This window comes from Enhydra lutris, unplaced genomic scaffold (assembly GCF_002288905.1).
Source record: "Enhydra lutris kenyoni isolate GAN:26980312 unplaced genomic scaffold, ASM228890v2 scaffoldscaffold4, whole genome shotgun sequence".
Classification (NCBI taxonomy): domain Eukaryota; kingdom Metazoa; phylum Chordata; class Mammalia; order Carnivora; family Mustelidae; genus Enhydra; species Enhydra lutris.
The window spans coordinates 50,049,522-50,074,455 of record NW_019154088.1 but is presented as its reverse complement, the minus strand read 5'-3'; the positions used below and the strand labels follow the sequence as shown (position 1 = coordinate 50,074,455).

The 24,934-nt window shown below is 35.8% G+C and overlaps 1 protein-coding gene and 1 long non-coding RNA gene across 4 annotated transcripts in view; one reads left to right on the top strand and one right to left on the bottom strand.

The window, feature by feature from the left end:
* LOC111162360 (DDHD domain containing 1) overlaps positions 1-24,861 on the top strand; it is an 89,439-nt gene extending 64,578 nt beyond the window's left edge. For 2 of the 3 annotated variants that reach the window (XM_022526748.1, XM_022526739.1), the window contains 6 exons: positions 2,904-3,166; positions 4,566-4,641; positions 9,459-9,608; positions 11,628-11,880; positions 13,499-13,690; positions 22,159-24,861. In XM_022526748.1, the coding sequence (XP_022382456.1) occupies positions 2,904-3,166; positions 4,566-4,641; positions 9,459-9,608; positions 11,628-11,880; positions 13,499-13,690; positions 22,159-22,340 (1,116 nt within the window). In that variant the 3' untranslated portion in view covers positions 22,341-24,861. Of the gene's footprint in view, positions 1-2,903; positions 3,167-4,565; positions 4,642-9,458; positions 9,609-11,627; positions 11,881-13,498; positions 13,691-16,190; positions 16,275-22,158 lie in introns of all 3 variants that reach the window. The other variant, XM_022526734.1, reaches the window with a different exon arrangement.
* LOC111162377 overlaps positions 9,594-24,934 on the bottom strand; it is a 29,767-nt gene continuing 14,426 nt past the window's right edge. Inside the window, exons 2-3 of the long non-coding RNA XR_002641574.1 lie at positions 11,765-11,847; positions 9,594-9,663 (exon numbers count right to left, since the gene is read on the bottom strand). This is a non-coding gene — a long non-coding RNA (uncharacterized LOC111162377). The remainder of the gene's footprint in view (positions 9,664-11,764; positions 11,848-24,934) is intronic.

The following is a 24,934-nucleotide window of genomic DNA, read 5'->3' as shown; positions in this document are numbered from 1 at the left end:
TCATTAAAATTTCCTAAAGCAGAGAGAAGGACAAAGGACTAATTATATTCTTTAGCCATACTTTGTCAGTTTGGGTTCTCTCTTGAAACTGCTGACTTTTTCCTTTTCAGTTGATTTTCTTCGTAAATTTTAACTTCTAAGCAGCTATGAAAATTAAAAACTCTTAAGCTTCTGAAAACCCATCAGTTACCTACCATGTTACCTACAACCTACCATGTAAGAGGTTGATTAGATAATATTGTAGAATTAATAAATTAATATCACAAAGTATATCATTAATCGTGGTTCATATATCTCAAAAGAATATACTTGGTCACAAAGGGATCATAGCTGGAAGAAGAATAGCTGGAAGAATATAATTGGAAAAAATATATATATATATATAATTGGATCAGTGAAGAGAAGGAGAAAAAACCCTAAATAGTGTTGACTTTATGGACACAAAATAGAGTTAGAGTTCTCCTTTTGCTGCTGACTGGATGGTTTATCCATCCTAAGGTTGTATACAACTGTTTAAACTTGGCTTTCAAGATCATAATGTTTTGGAACACAAACATTCCTGTATATGTATGGGCAAAGATTAAAAATGCTACCATATCTAGATATGTTCTAATAAGGAAACATGAAGACCACTTCTATTCAAGTATACAATTATTAAAACAAATGAAAGCATCAGCTCTTCAGAAACTGTGCATTCTGTGTATTCATTCCATGGTGAAATATTTTAACATCAAATAGACTTTCTCTGTCTTGGATATTTATCCTTGTTTTGTTATCCATATATGATTACTGAAGTATTGGTATAGTGAGAAATGCTTTTAAAGTTTTTTATATGAGATAGGTTAATCACTGGTAGAGATGCTGGTAGATCTTTCCCCTTTTTTTAATTTTTAAATTTTTATGGGGAAGGTGGTATTTTAAAACAAAAGATTCGATACCTTTTGCCAGAGTACTTAAGTGTTTGTCTTTTAGTGTGTCTAGATTTACATGGTGTGTCTTAAAATCAAGGACTTCAAAAGTAAAGCTGTTAACAAATGTTGCTTTTGAAGGAATTTATCTTGACTATACGTTAGCTTTTTCTGGACTTCTTTCATGTAGACTATAAATCAAGAAAATTACAAATTTTAAGGGTTTCCTGATAATCTTCTCAAAGCTAAGTCCAAAGCACTACACTATAGCTCCCTTTGAACAGAGCCCTATAATATTCATATCACGGTGCATACTTTTTAAACTATATTGACTGTAATTATCTACAACCCATGTCTTAGAAGGTTTTTATATGCATTTGCCACTAAGGCAGTATAGTAGTTCCTAAAATGTGGTACACAGAACTGCTGAATCAGACAGTCTGGATTGGAGCCTAGCAATCTGTCCTTCATAAGCCCTCCATGTGATTCTGATGCACTTTGAAAGTTTGAGTTGGCTTTTCCCAAGAAAAAAATTGAAATGTCCAATTAAAGTAAAACATTTCCATTTCTCCCTAGAAAAAAAGGCAGCTTATCACCCTTCCACATGCTAGCAGCTCTTCCTATCCTCCTCTTCCTTCATTGGATGAATATGTCATCAGACCCAACACGAGCTTTCAGTAGCTTTAAGCAGACCTCCGTATTGCATTGTAGAGTCTGTGATGCCAGCAATCACGAGAGAGCACCTTGCCTTCATTCATGTTACTGCTAATCCTGCTAATTACATGCCAAACATGGATGCCCAAATGATTTTCAGTTAATGTCAGAGGTAGAAATGTTCAGTAAAATCTAGTGGAGCCTAGTTAACTCTTGAGATAGAATAACAAGACCAAAAATAGAAGTAACACGTAATTGTAGATAGGCATATTAAGAAGTATTGAAATGAGGAATTCAGTTAATACCAAGCAGGAAATTTATACTCAAATAGTAGTAAGCAATGAAAAGAAGAGGCAAGGACTGCCTTAAAACTCAGGTCAGGACCCAGTATGGGCTGGGTAACAAACATTTTTCTGACCTTATGGAATATTTCAGTTAATATTTGTTAAAGCTAAATTTCAAAGGAAGCAATTTTACAAAGAAAAATGACTAAGATACTTCCCACCTTACACCTTAAAAAGCCCTGCTTAGCAGCCACATAAAATAACTTTTTACTCATATCCATACTGCCAACTTAATAGGAATGTTGGAATATCAAGTAGATCAACATTAGCTTTTTTTCAATCATACGATGGCCGTTACATTACTCTTATCTAAATGCATAATGAAATAGTATGTATGTTGGCACATCTATTGGCATAAACTTAGATAAATTCTTTATCTAAAATACACTATAGGGACGCCTGGGTGGCTCGGTTGGTTGGGCGGCTGCCTTCGGCTTGGGTCATGATCCCAGCGTCCTGGGATCGGGTCCCGCATCGGGCTCCTTGCTCGGCGGGAGCCTGCTTCTCCCTCTGCCTCTGCCTGCCACTCTGTCTGCCTGTGCTCACTCTGACAAATAAATAAAATCTTAAAAAAATAATAAAATAAAATAAAATACACTATAGCTTAAAACTACAAGGTATAAAAATTTAGAGTAGCATATGAGTAGGTTGCAGTGAAGAAAAAATTTGAAGGGTCTCTTTGGAAAACATATGGGAATCTGCATGGAACTTTTTGTTTTTAATCTATGAAACTGCTGGTTCATATAGTTGGTATAAGGCCTGTGAAAAGTTCCAGGTGGGCATATCTGCCTTTATTCTTTAGTGATGAGATGGATTACGCATTATGCATACTTTTCTTCATTTTCTGCAAGGTTTTGAAGCACCTGAATTAATTTTAATGACCTAGACATATTTGGCCAGTAATGTCTGTTTTTTTTTCATAATATATTTGAGTTTAGAGATAAAGTCTACAGCAAAGTCAGTGACTAATATGATAATGTTTTCTTATTTCAAACAGCTAGTTAAAGGCCTTCAGCAAGAGCTGAATCGATTATATTCCCTTTTCTGTTCTCGGAATCCAGACTTTGAAGAAAAAGGGGGTAAAGTCTCAATAGTGTCACATTCTTTGGGATGTGTAATCACTTATGACATAATGACTGGCTGGAATCCGGTTCGGCTCTATGAACAGTTGCTGCAGAAGGAAGAAGAGTTGCCAGATGAACGGTGGATGAGCTATGAAGAGCGACATCTGCTGGATGAACTCTATATAACAAAACGACGGTAAAATACCTAGTCTCTGCAAAGCATTTTAAGTCTTTGGGAAATTACTGGACTTCTTATGAGAGCACTGTAAGATTTTCATGATAAAGAAAAATATATTATTCGGAGTGCGAAGATTATTAGAGAACACGCCTGACCAGCTAGAGACTGTTTTGTTAATTTTCGTGTTAATTCATGTGTGTTCCAGTAGCACAAAATAAGTTGTTTGGTCACCATCTACTTTTTCCTTCCATTTCTTCTTCACAGTTTATTAGGAGTGAAATCTAAAACTTATTCCAAGCTGAGTCACCACACAGAATCCTTATCGAAAGTGTTTACCAGTTTATAATCCTTTGTAGTTCTTACAAATCTTAGAGATGGACCTTTGTCTTATTATTCTGAAAATAATTTTAAAACCCTTTTTTCCTTGACAAATAACTTTTTTTCACAGATTTACAGTTACTTGATCACTTGTGGCCTTCCTGATACTATCTTATAATTCTTTAACACATTCCTATCTTCTTCTATAGTTACATGCTCTGCTCTTCTTTGTCCTCTTAATGCATCTCATCAATTCTAGTGGAGCAGTGAAAAGCCACTGATTTTGATAATTAGCATCATATAAAAACAAACAGTTTAGATGACTAAAACTTTTATTCCAGAAGCCTTGGATTTGTTTTAGTCTTATAGAAGTTGTCTAAGGATTTCATTTAGAATATTATTAAATACCATAGGCTAGATATGTAAATTTTGTAGTGTCAAAATAATTGATAGTTTTGAAAGAAAATAAAAGCCAAGCCCAGAGCAGCATTTGAGATTAAAAAAAAAAAAAAAATCCAGTGAAAAAAAAGTTTAGAAAGTGAACTGCACCTTTAAAAAAAAATTTAGTTCTGTTCTTTATTAAATGTAAGTAGATATAGAACATTATAATGGGGAAAAATTAAAATAACCCAAATGTTCATCAGAGTATTAATAAACTGTGGTTGATTTGTTTGAAGGACAATTACACAGCTGTTACAAAGATTGAAGTAGATCAGGAGGCAATGAAATGAAAAGACCTCCAAGATTCATTATTAAATGTAGAAAAAAAGGCATAGAATAGTGTATATGGTATGAGCATTCAGTGTGGTTGTTTTTTTTTTTTAAGATGTATATATGCTTGTATTTGCCTCACGTTTTTCTGAAGGATCCTCCCAAAAAGCTACTAATAGCAGCTATTATGAAGAGTAGGGCTAGTTTCACTAATCATTTTATAACCATTTATAGACTACAGCAGGTGCATTTATTAAATACTATCAATAGGGATTAATTTGAGGAACTGGACAATGGGCCATCATTTTCTTGAGTGAACTAGTGAGCATCTAATATTTATGAAATTTTAAGTATAAATATGCATTCATAATCTCATACTGCTTTCTAGGCTGAGAGAAATAGAAGAACGGCTACATGGGTTGAAGGCATCATCCATGACACAAACACCTGCCTTAAAATTTAAGGTAAGGAAAGAGAGATGAGATTTTCATTATTTATCTCAGTTTCTTTTCAAACATCATTTGAAGCATGATATTAGCATTCAAGTGAGATCTGAATTTTTCTTTCAAATGAGTGTATATTGAGCACATACAGTGTGTTGGACATTGCTAATTTGGGGGTTCTACAAGGAAAAGAATGGATAAGATGGTTCCCAGCCCTCAGGATCTGTAACACAGTGTTATTGGTACTATTAGCAGTGTATAGAACGATACATACACGAGAGAGGGGTTTTAATTTTGCCCGGAAAGGTTTGCAGAGGAATGACATTTGTACTTGATCTCAGTAAATTGGATCTTGCCTAGTGGAGGAAAGGAGAATTGCTATTCTGTGTAAAAGAAACGGCATAACAAAGGTGTGGCGGAGTATGACTTCATAGTACCTCATGAAACATGAGATAATCTCAAATAGTGAAAAGAGAAAGAGATTTGGGAAATATTTAGTATTTAGAATTAATAAGCCTTAGTAACCAGCTAGTTGTGACTGATAAGAAAAATAAGCAGAAGTATAATCAGTGGCGATTTTAGGGCTGGAGAACTGGCATTTCACTCAATGAGCAGTGTATGACAAAAACACAAGATGGGGATGTATGTGGTTAGTTTGGGGCAGGCAAAACAGTTTAGCTAGAATGCATAGGATCAGGCAATGGGCTGTGGGATGCAGGAAAAGCCAGAAATGAAGAACTTATATTTCACTGGACAGTGGGAAACTTTTCAGGGTTCTTGAGCTTCAGAATGGAGCTGTTGAAAGCAGTGGTTTAGAAGAATAAAGAATGACAGAGATGTGGACATTGACCTGACTGTTGGAAAGGACACAGTCTATAACTGAATAACAGAACTTGTTTGCAATGTTAAATGGAGCATGGCATAACTTCCCTAATATTCACTTGCTTTTGAATATATACCCAGGGATAGTATATTATATTGAAATCTCTTTATTACGGGAACTTAGTATCCAGGTTAAGTGAAATAATGTAGACATTTTTTTTAAAGCAGTAAGAATTTTCTTACTGAGCATGTCTCTATGACTTAAAATGTTTTCTTTTTAAACTTAACACATTTAAAAGCCACATGGTAAAATTATATTTAAAAACCATATGAGCATGGTCTTTGGACTCATCACCTGGAATTTTAGTTCCATCTCTACCACCATTATTATATGATCAATGTGTTGAATATGTAGAATTGATCTAATAGAAAAAGTTAACTCTTGTATTTCAAGTCCTGGGTTTTTTACTGGAGAGTTGAGTATGATCCACCAAGTATATCATGGTTCTCAAAATTTAATACCATATTTTTAGAACTTATACACTAAACGTGTATTCTTCTAAAACATAGTCATGTCATCTAGTAATATGGATTTTTAATTGTTATTTCATTACTCATAGAGAAAAAAATACAGAAATCTGAAATTTAAAAAGGAATATCTGATGAACTGGCAAACATTTAGGACTTCAGAGATCTAAGAGGAACAGAATAGATGGATTTACTTTCAGAATACAGGTGTTAAAATTGTTATAGGTGACCACTGAACTTAAACAAACTTGAAAAATACTGGTCTGGAGAGTGGGAAACTTTGTTTCTGATCATGAAGCTTTGCTGCTAACTGGTTATGTAATGTCAGCCAAATCATTTAAAATCTCAAATTCATCTGTTTGCTCCTCTATGGACACGGAGGTTAGACTAGATGTCTGAAGCTCTTTTTCACCTTTGAAGTTCTTTGATGGATGTAGATCTCACTAAGGCAGTCATTACCCCTAGAATAATTACTTGGTGTGTTTGTCTGTGACCTGCATACCAATCATAAAGAAAAGTTATTAATTCCAGGGATTTAGCAATTTTACAAACATTTATGAAATGCCTGACCAAAGAATAAAGCATTTTGCTAGGCCGTGTGTGTATGTACATGTGTCTATCAAATAGCAGAAGGATTTACAAAGAGAGAGAGAATAAGAGAAAAAAAAGGATTAACATAGCTTCTATCTCAACTATTTTCTTATCTTTATCCTTTCTTAATTATCTTAATCTTTTCAAAATTAATGTTTTCATCTGTGTCACTATTTCAAATGCTTTTTCCTATAATTTTAATTGAGAAGTTAATTTTCTTCAGCCCTCAGACATGTTGATGTTACCCAGTCCTTTAAAAAGAAAAACTTTCTCATACATTCTTTAACATAAAGGTACCATTTTCAAAATAAATATTGATTCATTTGGGAAAAAAGAGGAATCACTTCAGATGTGGTGGGGTGGGGGGAGATTAAAGGTACATAAAATTGGTGCCAGAACAAGTTAGTTACAGTATAGTTACAGTGCAGTCCAGATTGGAGGCCATGAGGAGAAGTGTTAGAGTCTGTTAGAATAACTTCTTTGATGTTGGGAATGAGAGAATTGGGAGTGTCATGCATCAGGGTAATGGGACATATGAGAGATGTAGGGTGACTTTAGGAGGAAGAGGTGTCACATTCTGTATATAATCCAGTGCTGCTGACCACACTAGTTTTCTAGAAGCCCTCTCCCATGGCTTCCATGTATACTGCATTATCCTGGTTCTCCTTTTCTTTCCACTCTCTCTTTTGTAGTCTCCTTCCCCTGCTAATCAAATGTAGACATTGCTCCTATTTCCAGCTAAAGCCCTTTCTTACTCTGTGCAGTTCCTAAGCCATCTTAACCCCTTCTCTGGCTTTACATGTCACTTCTGTAATGGTGACACCTAGACTTGGGAGAGGACATATCCAACTCTACATCTCTTACCCTAAAATTTCAGCCCATTAGATATGTTACAGATCCTTCAGACTTAATATGAACAAAAGCAGGACTACCTAGAGTTTCCTGTTATAGTAAATGGAACCACTGTCTTCCCAGTCAGCCAGACCCAAAGCTTGTAACTTGCCGCTGACTCGTTCCTCATCCGCATCTCCATTCAGTCATGTCGATTGCACCCTCTCCCCTCCCATTTCCATTTCTGAATGGAACATCTTGTCCTGGCCCAGTTCAAATTATCTTTTGCCTAAGCACTTTGAGTAGTTTCCTAACTCGTCTCTGAGTCATCAGACTCTGTTTTCCAGTTCATCCACACAATACTACCAGGTTACTAACCTCCTAAAACATAGGTCAAATCCTGTTCTTCTTTACTACCTACAAAATCAATTAAGTCCTACTTTTTTTAGTCAAATAGTCAAGGTTCCATACATTCTCATTCCAAGTTATATTTTCCTGACATGCAATTTTTCAACTCTGTCCAACTACTTCTATTTTCTAAATTGAGCCAGATTTTCTCCTGCCTCTGCTTTAGTTCACAGTGATTCTGTCAATCTCAAATGTCCTTTCTGGCCCCAATGATCCAGCTCCAAATGCAGAAATCCTTTTTACCTTTTATCGCCAAGGTGAATGCTTCCTCCTCTGTGGAAGACATGAACAGACATTTCTCCAAAGAAGACATACAGATAGCCCACAGACGCATGAAAAAGTGCTCCACATCACTCCCCACCCGGGAAATGCAAATCAAAACCTCAATGAGATACCATCTCACACCTGTCAGAAAGGCTAAAATTAACAACATAAGAAACAGCAAGTGTGGGTGAGGATATGGAGAAAAAGGAACCATCATGGACTATTGGTAGGAATGCAAACTGGTGCAGCCACTATGGAAGACAGTATGGAGGTTCTTCAAAACATTAAAAATAGAATTACCGTACAATCCAGTAATTCCACTACTGGGTGCAGACCCAAAGAATACAGAAACACTAATTTGAAAAGATATGCAGCGCTATGTTTACTGCAGCATTATTTACAATAAACAAATAATGGAAGAAACGTGAACGTCCATCAATAGATGAATGGATGAAGATGTGATACATATATCTATATGCATATAGATATATATACAGATATATAGATAGATATACACACACACACCATGAAATATTAGCCATTAAAAAGAATGAAATCTTGCCTTTTACAGCAACATGAATGGATCTCGTGGATATAATGCTGTGTGAAATAAGTCAGTCAGAGAAAGACAGATACCATTTTGATTTCACTCATTTGTGGAATTCAACAAAACAAATTGACAAAAAGACAAATAGACTCTTAAATACAGAGAACTAATTGGTAGTTGCCAGAGGAGAGGTGAGGGCAGGGGGTGATGGGTGAACTAGGTGAAGGGGATTAAGAGGACACTTACTGTAACGAGTTCTGAGTAATGTTCAGAGTTGTTGAATCACTATACTATAAACCTGAAACTAATAAACACTGTTCTTTACACTGCAATTAAAAGAAAAAAAACTTCACACAGTGTGGGGGGGAAATGCTTCTTCCTGTATAAACACCCTCAGAGTTGGAATTATTCCTTTTTTTACTCTCTTATAGCAATCTTTCCCTCTCTTCATTTGTTTTTTCTGCCTCCTGCACAGGGTTGTAAACTCTGAGCCCAGAAGCTCTACACAGTGGTCTCCATAGACTTCACAGAACCTAGAATATTACCACAAAACAGTAGCTCAGTGAAGCTAAGAAGTTGAAGGTCTTCCTCCTCCTTCTCATTCATCGTTTTCTATTTGAGTTAAGGAAAATGAAGGTTGCTTCTGAAAATAGATTTTTAGAATAATTAATGGTTGGCATATAATTAACAAATAATTGCAGATACCATCTGAACCAAGCTCATGAAAAGAAGACTTATATTTGACAATAATTTTATTATTCACATTTTTACCATGTATTATGTTGTGTCCAAATTCTGCTGAAAAACCCTTCACCGGTTTTAAGATTTAAGATAACTATCATTTTAGGTTGAGAATTTCTTCTGCATGGGATCCCCACTAGCAGTTTTCTTGGCATTGCGTGGCATCCGCCCAGGAAACACTGGAAGTCAAGACCATATTTTGCCCAGAGAAATTTGTAACCGGTTACTAAATATTTTTCATCCAACAGATCCAGTGGTGAGTTGCAGTTGTAGATGTTTTTCCTCTCAATATTAAATCATTCTTAAAGACCCTCTAAGAAATATTGCAAGGTACAACTGAACTAATGAGAAATTAATAATTCATTTATCTGATTATATTTTCATAGATTCATATTTTTAAGACGTTTGTGTTTTGGTTAATTTCGGTAGAGATGATGTGTTTATGTTATAGTGTAAGAGCATAATGAAAAGTATTATCTCTGGACAATTAATTCCTGGAACAGCAGTCTTCTCGACTGTCAAGCCATTATCAGTTGTGATACCAGTAACCCAACAAGCATAAATTTTAAAACCCCACTCTAAGGTCTTCTTTCTCTAAAGCATGCTTCAATATTGAAATGTGTCTAGTAGGTCACCTTAGAAATGAAAATATTTGAATATTATGTTAAGCATGAATAAAGGAATGAAGTTATTTTAGCCTGATGGGATTATAAAATTTGAGGTTTTTCTCTTGTTATATTTGTACTGTTAATAATTTTTTAATGTAAGCACTCCAGTGATCTTGCATCCAGCTAGACCATTTAATACCAAGTAAGATTTTTAGATGAGAAAAATGCTTCCTTAAATCCTTTTGGGGACAAGGCTAGGTATAACTAAATTTAAAACCATTTTAACCCACTGAGCCACCCAGGCGTCCCTTGTAAAACCATTTTAAATAGCATTCTTTCTCAGAAAAATAGCTTTGTCTTCTAAAAGATCTTTAGCTAGTACCAAGTAAATATAGCATTGATTAAATACAAGAGTTTCAGAAAATGTCCTATATGTTAAAGAATCAAAAACACTATATTTATGAAATAAATTTCACTTGAGTTGGAAACTAGTATTACATTAAAATACAGACTGCACAATCTTGCCCAAGTCTCTCCTGAGACGACTCTTCATTATCTGTAGGATGCAGATGATAATATTTTACCTCATAAGGTTGTTAGTATTAAGTAAAACATATGTGAAAACCCCCAGCTAGACATTAAGTATCTCATTAATATACATTCATTTTACTCATTGCCTTATAACTTGAATGTGAACTTGAGTTTATAGGGGAACTCTGAGTTTTCATTGTATACACTTTTCTGGATATAATCTTAACTTTGTTATATTATAAAGGGGTGCTCCAAAGTCACTGTATTATTTTAAGTTATTTTTATTATTCATTTTACAGTTTTCCTGTGATTTTTTAAAGTAAAGTTTTTTTTAACAAAGTTTATGTTAGAACTGTGCTAGGCAGTATTTACAAACATTATCTGTTCTTCCCAACATTCTTGTGAGGCAGGAAAAGTTAATCTCCTTCCTATAGCTCAGGAAATGGTATCTCTGAGACCTTACAATTTGGCGGGTGTTACACAGTTAATAAACAACGGAGGCCAGACTGTGAACTTGGGGAATTCTAATCCTAATTGGCCAAATCCATTCATTGCCTTTTCTGCTCTGTCATCCCTTCCTCACATTAGACAAATGGTCTTGTATCAGCATCTAATTTGTGTTATTATGTTAATCTGTTTGAAAATTTAGAGCTTACTAAGAGCTCCTAAGATTATATTATAAATTATATTTATAGACTTATAGATACATATTATAGATAAATATAAATCTATATATATAAAGATTATAAGATTATATTATAGATTGACCCTTTTATTGTGTTCTAGTTTACTGCTTCAGCTTTGTTGGTGAGACTAACATAAATCTAATTGTTAGATGATATCAGAACATCATAAAATGAATCTGTTTCTCTAAAAAACAAATTAATGGGCACTGTTAGCTTAGACCAGTGCTAATTGGTTTTTTAATAATCTCATCATTAAAGATATATAATTAGACCAATTACATATTATTAACAGTAAACAAATAGGAATGCATGTTAGAAATACCAGGGTTTTTTGTTTTTTTTAATTCCCTAAGGTCTGCTGAGCATGCAATAGAACAAGAATAAACAGTTTAGTAAAATCCAAACATTGTGCCTTAATGTTGTGTTTCTTTGAATTTTTTTAAATTCAAGGCTTATAGATTAGAACCGTTAATACTGAAACACTACAGCAACATTTCACCTGTCCAGATCCACTGGTATAATACTTCCAATCCTCTACCTTATGAGTATATGAAGCCAAGCTTTCTCCACCCAGCAAAAGAACCTACCTCAGTTTCAGAGAATGAAGGCATTTCAACAGTACCAAGCCCTGTGACCTCACCAGTCTTGTCCCGCCGGCACTATGGGGAATCTATAACAAATATAGGCAAAGCAAGTATATTAGGTAATTTCTCATAAGTATTTCTTATTAGTAAATATAAGCGCTTTCTTAGATAGGCATTAAATTTGGAGTTCTTGAAGATATTCTATGTATTATAAAACATCCAACATTTAATCCCTGTGTTTAGAAATAACTACCCTCTCTCTGTTCATATTGTGAGCCAAAAGCCCTAAAGTTCTCTAATTAAATCAGATCTTGTAGTTTTAGACTATGAGGTAGTTGGAGAGACAAGAGAAGGTCTGGGAATCAAGGCCCTCATTTTAATCTTGGCCCTGCCATCTACTGTGAGATCTTGGGTAAGTCACATTTTTTTTTTTTTTTTTAGAGATTTTATTTATTTATTTGAGAGAGAGACAGTGATAGAGAGAGCATGAGAGAGGAGAGGGTCAGAGGGAAAAGCAGACTCCCCGCGGAGCTGGAAGCCTAATGGGGGACTGAATCCTGGTCCTCCAGGATCACGACCTGAGCCGAAGACAATTGCTTAACCAACTGAGCCACCCAGGCACCCAAGTCACATCTTTTTTTTTTTTTAAGATTTTATTTATTTATTTGACAGAGTTCACAAGTAGGCAGAGAGGCAGGCAAAGAGAGAGAGGAGGAAGCAGGCTCTCCGCCAAGCAGAGAGTCCGATGTGGAGCTCGATCCCAGGACCCTGAGATCATGACCTGAGCCAAAGTCAGAGGCTTTAACCCACTGAGCCACCCAGGCTCCCCAAGTCACATCATTTTTAATGGTCTGCTTCATCTGTAAAATGAGGGAATATGTGAGTTCTAAGGGTGCCCCTGCCAACCCATTCTCTGATTCGTGTCTCTCAAACCGCATCCATCCTAGGGGCAAACAGGTTAATTTAATTTCTCTTTAAATGATCACCAGCCACAGTGTTTGTTGGTGTAGAGCTGGAGCTCAGTTATGTGCCACTTGAATTAGTCCGTTGGTTCTGGGTTTTCTTAATATAAAATGCCACAAGATGGCACTATAAATAGGCTTTTCATTGATATTTCACTTTGTCATACAGATTATTTATGATAGCTTTTTGTAAAATATTCACTTAATTTCAGTAGTAAAGCATATCAGTAGTAAATATAGACCCATGTCGATGGCATGGTTCTGTTATTAAGGTTTTTAATCTTACCAAATACTTTAATAAACAATGAACACTTGAGTAAAATAGAATCTTCATTCCTTTTTTGGTAAGCTCTATTCCTACCGTTTGTACAACTCTCATTCTATTCAACACCATTTTTACTTAGAAACCAACAATATAGGGGCACCTGGGTGGCTCAGTTGGTTAAAGCATCTGCCTTTGGCTCGGGTCATGATCCCAGAGACCTGGGATCCAGCCCCGTGTCGGTCCCCTGCTCACAGGGAGCCTGCTTCTTCCACTCCAACCCCACTCATGCTCTATCTCTATCTCTTTCAAATAAATAAATAAAATATAAAAATTTAAAAAAAAAAAAAAAGAAACCAACAATATAAATTGCAGTTTTCCTATGTTCCCACCCTGGAAAAATATGAGTAGGGCTTGGTTCCTCTGCCAGTTGGCTGTAACTGTGACTGGTGTTCTTTAGCTTGGTATGTGGTGTAATTCAGCAGACTGACTGCCCTGTTTTGTGAAATGCAGGGGCCGCTAGCATTGGAAAGGGCCTTGGAGGAATGTTGTTTTCAAGATTTGGACGTTCATCTACATCACAGGCGTCTGAGGCATCAAAAGACTCAATAGAAGATGAGAAGAAGCCAGTCGCCTTGCTCCCCACAACCACTGTAGCAACGCAGACCCTTCCACACAGCAGTTCTGGCTTTCTGGATTCTGCATGTTAGTTCATACTCTTTTTTCCTTATGTTTATACCATATCTCTTACAACTTGAGGGCAGAGAGGATTAAGATACTGACAGGAGCAGTCAACTCTAAAATCTAAAGCATAAGTTTGCTTTTAAAGAAAAAATACTTTGATTATATTTTTAAGTATAATTCCCAGGTAAATACAGTTTTACTCTCTGCATTGGTGAATTAGTAGTTAAGAGTAATAATCAGGGCCTGGTATATAACAGATTTCTTTGGAATGAGCACCCCTGATTTTTATAAAGTAGATTTTTTTAAATATGACCTTAAAAATTCATGTAAGTGCTTCAAACCTATGCTGTGTATATTCTTGATACTTTTTAAAAGCTACTATGCCAAACCCATCCTGCTGCTAATTCCACAGTCCCCTTCATCCAACCAAATTATAAGACTTTCAAGCTTATATTATTGTATTGGATCCACTGTATGGCTTTCAGTCCTATTTCAGCTACCTAACAAAAGTAGATATTCAAGAAGTGAGGGAATGAATGGATAATTAAGCTGGACTTATTTAATTTTTTCCAGTAGATTTCTAAGGTTTAAAATCTTGAATAGTTGTGAAACTCTTATACATTTAGTATATATTTAATTCCAAGCATCTAAATTTGAACCTTATTTTTAAGTGTCCATTAAAATAAGACTAATGAGTCCTATTTTTCTATTGATTCACATAAGGAAATGTGGATTCTCAAACTAGCTGCTTTTTGTGACTATATAGCAAGCAGAAAACTTTCCTTCCTTTCTCAATAAATGTTTAAGCAGATTTTATTTCAGATACTTGTGAGGCGAACGTGATAACCACTACACTATGGAAACTTATTTCAGATACTTGTAACCTTATTTTCTTGCTGTGTCTGCTCTCTAAATTTTCAAATGACCAGCATCCATTGTCATCCATAAAATGTACTTAAAAAGGAAGCTCAGGCATGGCAGTCCTAGAGGCTGGATCTTTCTCCACAGTCAACCCCACTACAAAAGGAATTACCCTGGACGTTCCCAAGTTGGACATTCCAATTTGGACAAGTAGCAATTTTTTTAACCTTAATCCTATTTATGTCATACTCTGAGAACTGAAAATTTTATAATTGTAAGCCTTTTGAACAGTGCATAGAGAATTCATTTTAGACTTTGATATTTGTACAGACTTCATTTTTTAGTTTCTTACATAAGTTCATATACTGTTGGTGATTTAAGATTTCATTTCTACTTAATATCAGGAATGTGACTACAAAAAAATAGAATTATATTGTAACATGCAGAGGTCAAAACTCTAAACTTCTGAGGAAAAATACTTTCAAAGAATTGTGTAAGATGGTAGGTATAAAGTCACAATTCCTTGTAATGTTAATGCCCCGAGAAAGGGTAATGAAGACATAAAGAGAGAATCTATAGAATCTGAGGGAAGAAAGCTGTTTTTTAGGTCTTTTTACTATTTAACATAGTAATTTCAAAATTAATGATGAGAAACCTGTTTCTTCTTTCAGGACAACAGTTAGAGAGATGCTTAGCTATATTGCATCATTATATTTTGATAACAGTACACTTTTTGTTATTCTTGCATATAAATTCTTCGTTGGTCCTAATGGTAAATTCCTTGTGGACTGTAGACTCCACCAAATTTGAGCTAATCATGACTCTCAGTTAACATATATTTATCTCTAGACATCTATGTAATTAAACTATTATAGAATTCCACCTTTTAAAACCAAATTCCCAAGATTTGCCTTACTAATTCTTAGACTTGCTTCAATAATGCACTTTTCTATATAATCCTGATTTTGACATTCCTTATGTCATACTTGCTCTATCTTGCAAATCATAAAGCCTTTCTTCCTTAAATCTTCTTTCTGGAATTTGGTCATTGTGATTAGGTGATTCTGGCTTCCTTCCTTCTTTCTGCTTACATTGATTGCCTCAGTTCTTGATAACCTTTATTCTGAAACTATGGACTCTTTGATTCTCTTGCTTTTTGAGGGTAAGATGGACACAGACTGAATTCATGAATCAATCAGGGTTTCTGTCTTTGAAGAGTATGTGTTGTTGTCTGTTGAAACCACTTTATTGTCATCAAGTTGAAGCATCTAAGATAGTTATTCTTCATTTCTTTGAAAATTCCAGGTTTATATACAGTGGTTTTATGATTCCATTTCTTGTACTCCCCTGTGTTTTTAACATATTATGAAGAAAAGTTTCTTTTAGCACGTTTTGCCTCTACATTAGAACTTTTATGAGCTATAAATTTGGGGGATATCTGGGTGTTAACAGATTATGACATTGTATTTCCAAGTTAATTACACTTACATTTTCCATGAAAGAGCTCTTCATAAAAACCAAAGTGTGTACTTCTTTATGTATGCTAGCTTTAATCAGCATATTTGGGAATAGTATTCTAACTTTTGGCCACTACATCACTGAAGGCCCTTTGTAACCTTCAGCCAACACTTTACAGCATCTTGTGTTTTTTTTTTCACAGATTTCAGACTTCAGGAATCGTTCTTTAATCTCCCACAACTTCTTTTTCCGGAAAATGTAATGCAGAATAAAGATAATACCCTCGGTATGGTATATGTCAGGAATAGCATTCAGAATACTATGTATCAGTTCTTCTATGAGATCAGCTTGAATGTCACCATTGTAGACTATTTTATATGTACTTTCTATTCTTAAGTAGCAGTGTCCTGACATCAAAGTGTTGATTAGCCACTTAATGTGTTAAAATGATACTCTGTATGTTTCTACAAAGAAGGAAACTTACAGAAAGGGAGGAAAAGCATTTGGCCATTTTCCTTCTTTATTGTCCTAAAGGCTTCAAAGAGGTTCACTGTTCTTTTCATGTAAGACATTTAGATATAAAAAGGTTTCATAGTATAAGAAATATAATCATTCCCAGTTATTTCAGGTGTCCATAACATCACTCCTTAGGGCTGGAGGTGTGCCATAGCTGCTGGTATGTGGTTTCAACACAAATACTTAATCTTCTTTAAGAGGGGTCGGGTTGCTTTTAAAAATTAGTATTTTATAATGTAGGAGATATTTTCAGTCTCTTAATTTACAGCCAATTCTAAATGTATCACTAAGGATTAATCTTAGTTAAAAATCACTTTTATCATTAACTTTCTTTCCTTTTTCCACAGCTCCTCTCTCTTTCCTTTTTCTTTTTCTTCTTTTTTTTTTTAATATTGGATTTGACTTTAACAGAAAATATGTTGGAGGTTTTTCCTTTGATTTTTAACCGCATCTAATTTTACAACTTCTCTATTTAATTGCTAATATCCCATCCTTTTTTTTTTTTTTCTATTTTCAAAGAAAAAAAAAAAAGCCCTCTTTCTTGATAAAAATTCCAAAACAGTATTTTAATATAACAAACTGATTTGGGGTTTTTTTTTGCTCCCTAGCAACAGTTTGTGTTGATGTGATTTCATGAATTTCCCTCAAGGAATGATCTCATATAAGTGCTCTCTCTTGCCCCTGCTCATGTAAATAGTCAAATCCATGAAGAAATTATTTGACTTGTATTTTTTGCATATTTAATTAGATGAAGGAATATTCATTCATTTATCCTGCATTCAAGTAACCCTTATATCTACGATCTTAAAGCCATCCCCTCTATCTTAGGCAACTAGACCACTAATCATAACTACACCAAACTGATTTAAATGGTAATATGTGTATTGCTTCTATTTCTCTTCCTCTGCTTTTTTTCATTTAACAATTGCTTGTTAAAGGTTTGCCATGAGCCAAGGTACCAAGCTTGTCACTAGAAAAGATACCAAAATGAAACAGACTTCAGTACTGCCCACAAAGATGTTAAATGCTGGTGTGGAAATTAAATATTTCCTAGAGAATATTTATTCTAGTAGGGAGGTAGATAACTATTGAATAATTATAGTATATGGTAGACTATGGTGAGCCACATAACAAAGATACAGGTAAAGACACTGTCAGTTCTAGGGAAAGAGAAAATGCCTTCACCTAGGAAAATCATAAAAGGCTCTGTGGTAGTAGGATTTGGACATGCAGAGGTGAAAAGATGTTTCAGGAGGAGAAACCACATAAGCAAAGCACAGGGTATAGCGAGAACCAGAAGAGAGTTGAAGGGAAGGAAAGGGTTCTAAATACTATTGGAAAAGTTTCTTAAACCAGATTGTAGGGGTGCCTGGGTGGTTCAGTGGGTTAAAGCCTCTGCCTTCAGCTCAGGTCATGATCTCAGGGTCCTGGGATCAAGCCCCGCATCGGGCTCTCTGCTCGGCTGGGATCCTGCTTCCCCCTCTCTCTCTGCCTGCCTCTCTCCCTATTTGTGATATCTCTGTCAAATAAATAAATCTTTAAAAAAAAAAACAAACACAGATTGTAAAGGGTCCAACAAATCTGGCCATCTCCTGGAGTTTTTTGTATTCAAAATTTACCCATAGAGCATATATTTACCAGTAAAGACCATCTGTTATCAAACATGATGTATTTTGAGTATTTTTCAGGATAGATTAGTGTTGGGAAATTATTTTGGCAGATATGAAAACTAATTATAAAGCTCATTTTTTTTTTAAGATTTTATTTATTTATTTGACAGAGATCACAAGTAGGCAGAGAGGCAGGCTGAGAGGCACAGAGAGAGGGGGGGAAACAGGCTCCCTGCTGAGCAGAGAGCCCGATGCAGGGCTCGATTCCAGGACCCTGAGATCAAGACCTGAGCCAAAGGCAGAGGCTTAACCGACTGAGCCACCCAGGCAGCCCCATAAAGCTCATTTTAGAGTGTTTTTGTTTTTGTTTTTGTTTTTGTTTTAAATAAAGGACAGTTGGAGAATATTCTTAAGTATATTTGAAATTATAACAGTTCTCAAAATGTAAATATTCCTTGAATGTCAAACACCTAACCACATGAAATGTATAGCTGCACTGAAGCAGCACAAAAATAAGAAGGCATAATTTACCGACAAGAACTCAGCATAATCTTTTTATGAAAGAATCTGCCAGTCATTTGAAAACAGTTTCCTTTACTAGTATTTTTCTTGGTGTCTGCCTGTAACCAAAAATCATGCAGTTATGACCATAATTACTACTTACAAATAAGATAACTTTTTTAAAGATTTATTTATTTGAGAGAGACAGAGTGAGGGGGAAGGAAGAGGAAGATCCCAAGCCAGCTCCCTGCTGAGCGCAGGGGCCGATTTAGGGCTCAATCTCATGACCCTGAAATGAAGACCTGAGCTGAAACCAAGAGTCGGACACTTAACTAAGTCACCCAGGTGCCCCAAGGTAACTGTTACGTTTTTGAAAAATTCTCTCCAGGGAAGTTAAGATGTTTCCATTAAAATAGTAGAAACCTGGGGGCGCCTGGGTGGCTCAGTGGGTTAAAGCCTCTGCCTTCAGCTCAGGTCATGATCCCAGAGTTCTGGGATCAAGCCCCACGTCGGGCTCTCTGCTCAGCAGGGAGCCTGCTTCCTCCTCTCTCTCTGCCTGCTTCTCTGTGATCTCTGTCTGTCAAATAAATAAATAAAATCTTTAAAAAAAATAAAACAGAGAAACTTATCCAGTTAGTACACATTTTAATACTAAGATGCTCTCGTTCTGTTCACACATATTTTTTTTTTAATTCTACATCCATGTGGACAAGCCTTGTGCAGAGAGTTCTCTGATGAGAAAACAGTACTGATGACACTTTACTTCCATACTTCATGAACTGCAGACATTCACTTTGGGGGAAAGGAAGAGAAACAGGGCTGTATGCAAGACTCCCCAGAAAAGAAAAGAATCCACGTTTTCAAGCAGTAGAAGCAAACTGCTAAGGATTGTTAAAATCTAACAGTCTTTTTCTCAGTTTTACTTCTCTTCAGTTTTTCAGGATCTCTGTCTTTTCTTTGTGGATTGAAGTATTCTAGTCCTTAGGCACTCAAAAGAGAGAAGAAAGGACAAAGTAATGATTTTATGTTTTCCTTTCTCTTTGACCTAATTCGGTGAGAGAAACTACAAAACTACAAAAACTACAAGCTGTGTTGTGCCACCCATTTTTGATATGCTAATCATGAGAAAGTAGATCCAAGGCAGTCCCATATAGATTTGGGCCTGCTTTGGCCAAGACTACATCTCACAGCACATGAAGAACGGTACTGCCATCTAGACCCTTGCTCCCTTGGAAATTCTGAGATCTGCGTAAAAGGGAGAGAGAAGATGAGACCTGGGCCCACCTAACTCCCATCTCTCTACCTGCAGAAACAACATATGTGAAGTCAGTTGCACTAGCAGCCAGACTGCCTGATGTAAACCTTTTAAGGTCTCTCATTTTAAGGAAAATGAGAGACTAAAACCAATTCATCAGGTAGAGGCCGGCTACCTTATTCCCATTTTGATGAAGACAGCCTACAGATAAATAGCAAGGGAGACAGTCCCTATAGGTGATAAGAATGGCAAGGGCTATAACAGGTGATAATTAAATACAGCATTTGAGTGAAATGAAAGGCAATGTCAGGGACACAAAATCAAAGCCAAATAATACTTGCTATAACAGAAAAAATTTCCCTTTCTTTGATTCTAAAATAACAATTCAACTTAAGACTCTTAGACTAGGAAGACATTCAACAGTGGCATTTTAAAGTAGAAATTATAACTTGGTGGTCCTCGCCGATATTAATGTGTATTTTTCTCATCTCTTCTGTTTTTCCTCTTATTTCTCCTCTTCTCTTTATAACTAACTCCAGTATGACTTCTCTTCATCATGCTTGAAAATTCCAGTTTCCTTCTTTTTTCATCTTCCTGTCTGTTGTGCCAGAATGTGCCTACAAATCAAGCTCAAATGTCCCATCGAATACAAAAGACAAAAGATTCAGACATTACTACCCCACAGTTCCACATATAGATTTCAGCTATTTCTGATGTATTGTGGATTAGCCTATTGTAATTTAAATGAGAAAAATGGCAGTTTAAAAAAATTGTAAAAGGCCTGTGTCAATATATATATATATATTTTTTTTTTAAAGATTTTATTTACTTATTGGACAGACAGAGATCACAAGTAGGCAGAGAGGTAGGCAGAGAGAGAGGAGGAAACAAGCTCCCTGCTGAGCAGAGAGCCCGATGTGGGGCTCGATGTGGGGCTCGATCCCTGGACAGTGGGATCATGACCTGAGCAGAAGGCAGAGGCTTTAACCCACTGGGCCACCCAGGCACCCCGTGTGTCAATATATTTTACAAGTATTTTATAATCTAATTGGTATTTATGCTGCTTAAGGGTAATCTTATCTGAAAACGTATAGATAGATCCATGGACTTTCCTTGTCAGAAAAGCATAGTTGAATAGAAAAGTAACAACTATATGCATTTTTAAATACCTATTTTAAAATAAGCATTAGCTAAACATTTATATCAAAGCATTCTCTTGAGTGATAGGATTTTCTATGTGCAATTATCAAATTCAGTGGAAAGCAAAACCCAACTTTTGTTCCAGCCTCCTTTATTTTTGCCACCTTTTACCTTCCACATCTTTTGGCACTCTGAACAACAATTTGAGTATTTTTGGTTTCGAAGAGCATTCCTTCAAAATATCATATAGCTCAGTGACAGTTTTAAAGGAGTTCCTAAATCAAAGTATTGTTTTTCTAAGTGTTTTACCTCTAAGGACATATTAAATGAATCCTTCGTAATTCTCTTATGGCCTTGATTTTTCTCTAACAAGTATTGCAAGAACTTTGTGTGGGTTTTAGAAAAAGACTTAATTGAATTGACTGATTTGTTTGAGGACAGCCCTGTTAAAAATGAAGTCCTTCCTCCCAAGGATCACCACTGTTCCTCCCGATCTAACTGTCCCAGCCACCCAGTGCATTCTTTATCGATCATACATTTAGTGAGCACTTGTATGTCCCTGGTGCACGTGAGGCCCTGCTGACTGCATGGGGACCAGGCAGTGTGATGGCAGCCAAGTGGGGAGTCTGGGACTGCAAAAAGTCACCACTGAGCGAGGTGATGGACCAGTCCTCCTCAGGCAAGGAGACTTTGAGTGACCTGTGCACCCCCACAGACATTATGGCACATAAGCCTGGCCCCCAATTTTGCAGGAGGGCTGTTTTCCTTGTTTTACAAATTAGGAACAAAAAGTAAATGGGAAGTCTGAGATTTGAGCCCAGTTTTTTTACTCCAAATACACTCTGTGATACCAAGTAAATCTTTTTGTTGTATTCTTTTATTATCCCATACTGACCTGAGCATACAAAAGAAAGGACTCCACCAAATAGAATCCTGAGCTATTGAGGCTGTTTTGGGTGTTGTGTTTTTTGGGTTTTTTTCCCCCCATAAGCTTGGAGTGGAAAGTCACTAAAGGGAAAAAAAAAAGATAATTATTAAGATAGTCACTTCTATTAGCTAAATTTTTATTCTCTACTCTAGGTGAAGTCTATATAGAACATATTATAATACTTCTTCCTTTGTTTGATTTTTTTTTTTTTTCTTTTTAGTGGAATTGGATCACAGAATTGATTTTGAACTCAGAGAGGGACTTGTGGAGAGCCGCTACTGGTCTGCTGTTACATCACATACTGCCTATTGGTCATCCTTGGATGTTGCCCTCTTTCTTTTAACCTTCATGTACAAACATGAGCACGACAATAATGCAAAACCCAATTTAGATCCAATCTGAACTTTTGAAGGACATTAATGGCTCAAAACTGATTTCTTTCTGTTAAAATATGTGTGTCAAGATATGAAGATTTCAGGTTTAAGTGTGTTTCAGTTTTGTTTAGGGCAAGAAACAATTGAATTTAAAAGCACTTTATTTAAAAAACAAAAATATTTTTTCAGTCTGAAAGAAATTATTTACAGTTTTCATCATTTTAATTATGAGTCTGACAGAACCCCCTGCCGAAAATCAAGCACGACCTGGAATTGAGTTTAGGTAAACAGTAAGATTATAAATCACAATATAATTTCTCCCAAATATAAAGGCATATTAATGAGTTGAATCTAATGTATTAACCAAAATATGTTGCAAATCTGAAATGGCCAACGTCCAGTGTAGCCTATATAAAGATCACAGGTGTTATCACTGTTGTAGATTTCCATGAAAGCTTCTATTTCCATGGTTCCTTTGAAATAAGAGGATAACAGATTTCAAGTGTTTTGACTTTAACTTGCTTAGAAAAATTAATGCTAAGAAACAATGTTTGAACTACTGTATTTATAATTTATTACCTCTAACGGCTTTATTTCAATATATGAAACATGACATTTTTTAAATGTTTCCTTTGAACAATTTAAGAACCACCTTTGTTTTCTATAGCATTAAGTCCCTTTTTTCCTCAAAACTCCATCTTTGTACTCTTCAGATGAATATATAGACACTGTGGCATACTTTCAGTATTTTTTTCATTAAAAACTTGTGGTTTCACATAATTAACACTAGTTGTTTTGAAAGAAATGAACTTTCTATTATGTCACATGTACCTCAGTGAAAGCTAAAGTTTTCTAAATTTGACACAGAGTACTCCCATCGTGGCTACATTTCATTAACTTTATTGGACAATTAGTAAACAACTTTGGAGTAGTGAGTACTACTTTAAATATATAAACATCTGTGTGCCAAACAATTAACATATATAAGGGACAGAGTGCCACCAACACATTTTACATGTGAAGTATTTTAAGAAAACCCTGTTGAGACACAAGGCACATAGATCAGGATTCCAAGGCACTGGGAGAGTTTTCCTCTGCTGTGATTGCCTCCACAGTGCTTTTCATCTGAGGAGCTCAAAGTGCTTTAAGGTTCAGTCATCTGTGTGGTAGCTCCTTGAGGTAAGTAAATGAGCGTTTTTCTCACGTTACGTGTTAATACACTAAGGCACCAAAACATTTTTAAAGTGCCTTGAATTAGATTACAGAGCAAACAGAAGAGCTCAGATTGAGGCTAGACTATATTCTTTTATATGCTGTTCATTGACTAGTAATTCACATGTGACCTCTTAGTAGTATGCAAACAATAATAATCACAGAAGTTGCAGTGCATAATTTGGAGAAGAGACTGTGAAGCCAGTATTTTACCCTACTTTTCAAATATGTTCTGCGGTTCTCACATGCAGAGGAGAGTTACTCAGAGGGGACCATCTCTACCCCAACCAACCCTCACTTCTCAGTGGCTTCTACCAAGTTCCACTTAAGGTGCTGTGTTCGCTTATCTTACAAGGATTTTCTTAGCGGCCCAATAATGGTTGTCAGACTGGGAGCAAAGTTGGATCAGTTGCATATCTCACCTACTCCTTTCTTTACAAACTAGTGGAATCCATAGGCTCCCCTGTAGGTTTTCCTGCAGCACCATCAGTCCTCTGGTCTGTTCTGGCCCTTCACTGAATTTGCACAACAGAAAGCACTTCTTCTTAGTGCTTAAAAAGATCCCAAGGCTCCATAACCAAATATGTGACTCCCCAAGAAGTGCTTGCTATAGAAGGCTTTTGATGAAATCTTAGCAAAGCTGAAGCAATCTCTTTTGAATTGAGAGATTCCTGTGAACTCAGGTCATTTTCATACCCTGTTTTATTTCATAAGTCTAATTTAGTTCTCAGGAAAATTAAACTCCTGTCTCATATGACTGTATCTTAAAGGTACTTGAGCATATGTTGCTGTAGGTGGTGTGACACTCAAATGTCTAGGAGCTTTAAGGGGTTCATTCTTAACCACTAGAATGTGAAGACCCCTTTTTACCTGAGAAGAGTAAAGTCTATCAAACCCTTTAATTTGCTACTGAGTGGGGGGGGGGGGGAAGATATACCCATAGCTATAGCATATTATCTGCTTCTCATTTTTCATGTTGAGAAAAAATCAAATTTAACCATATGGAGTTTATTTGAATTCTTGAAAAGAGCAACATTTAAAACCCCCTTGGCAAAGTGAGGTATTCTGGATTACTCAACAGGTGGTTTGATTTCAATTCATTATTTCATCAATAGAGATGGTGATCTTGATTTGATAGTACTTCTCTTGTTTCCATGTCTCTGCATGTTATCATGGAATGTACTTGTATATACTCAAGTAATATACAGAGTATGTGTAATTCCAGCTTGATTTAGAAGCTAAGTCCGTTACTGAGTAACATTTTGCCACTTTATTCCAGCAAGTACTAAATTGGCCAAAAAGTTCTGTTTTTGATACCATTAAAATTTTATTCTCTATTTTGTGTACATGCTATGATGATTCTTCTGAGTACTGGTCAGATCATTCAGTTTTAACCCCATTAGGGTCCCA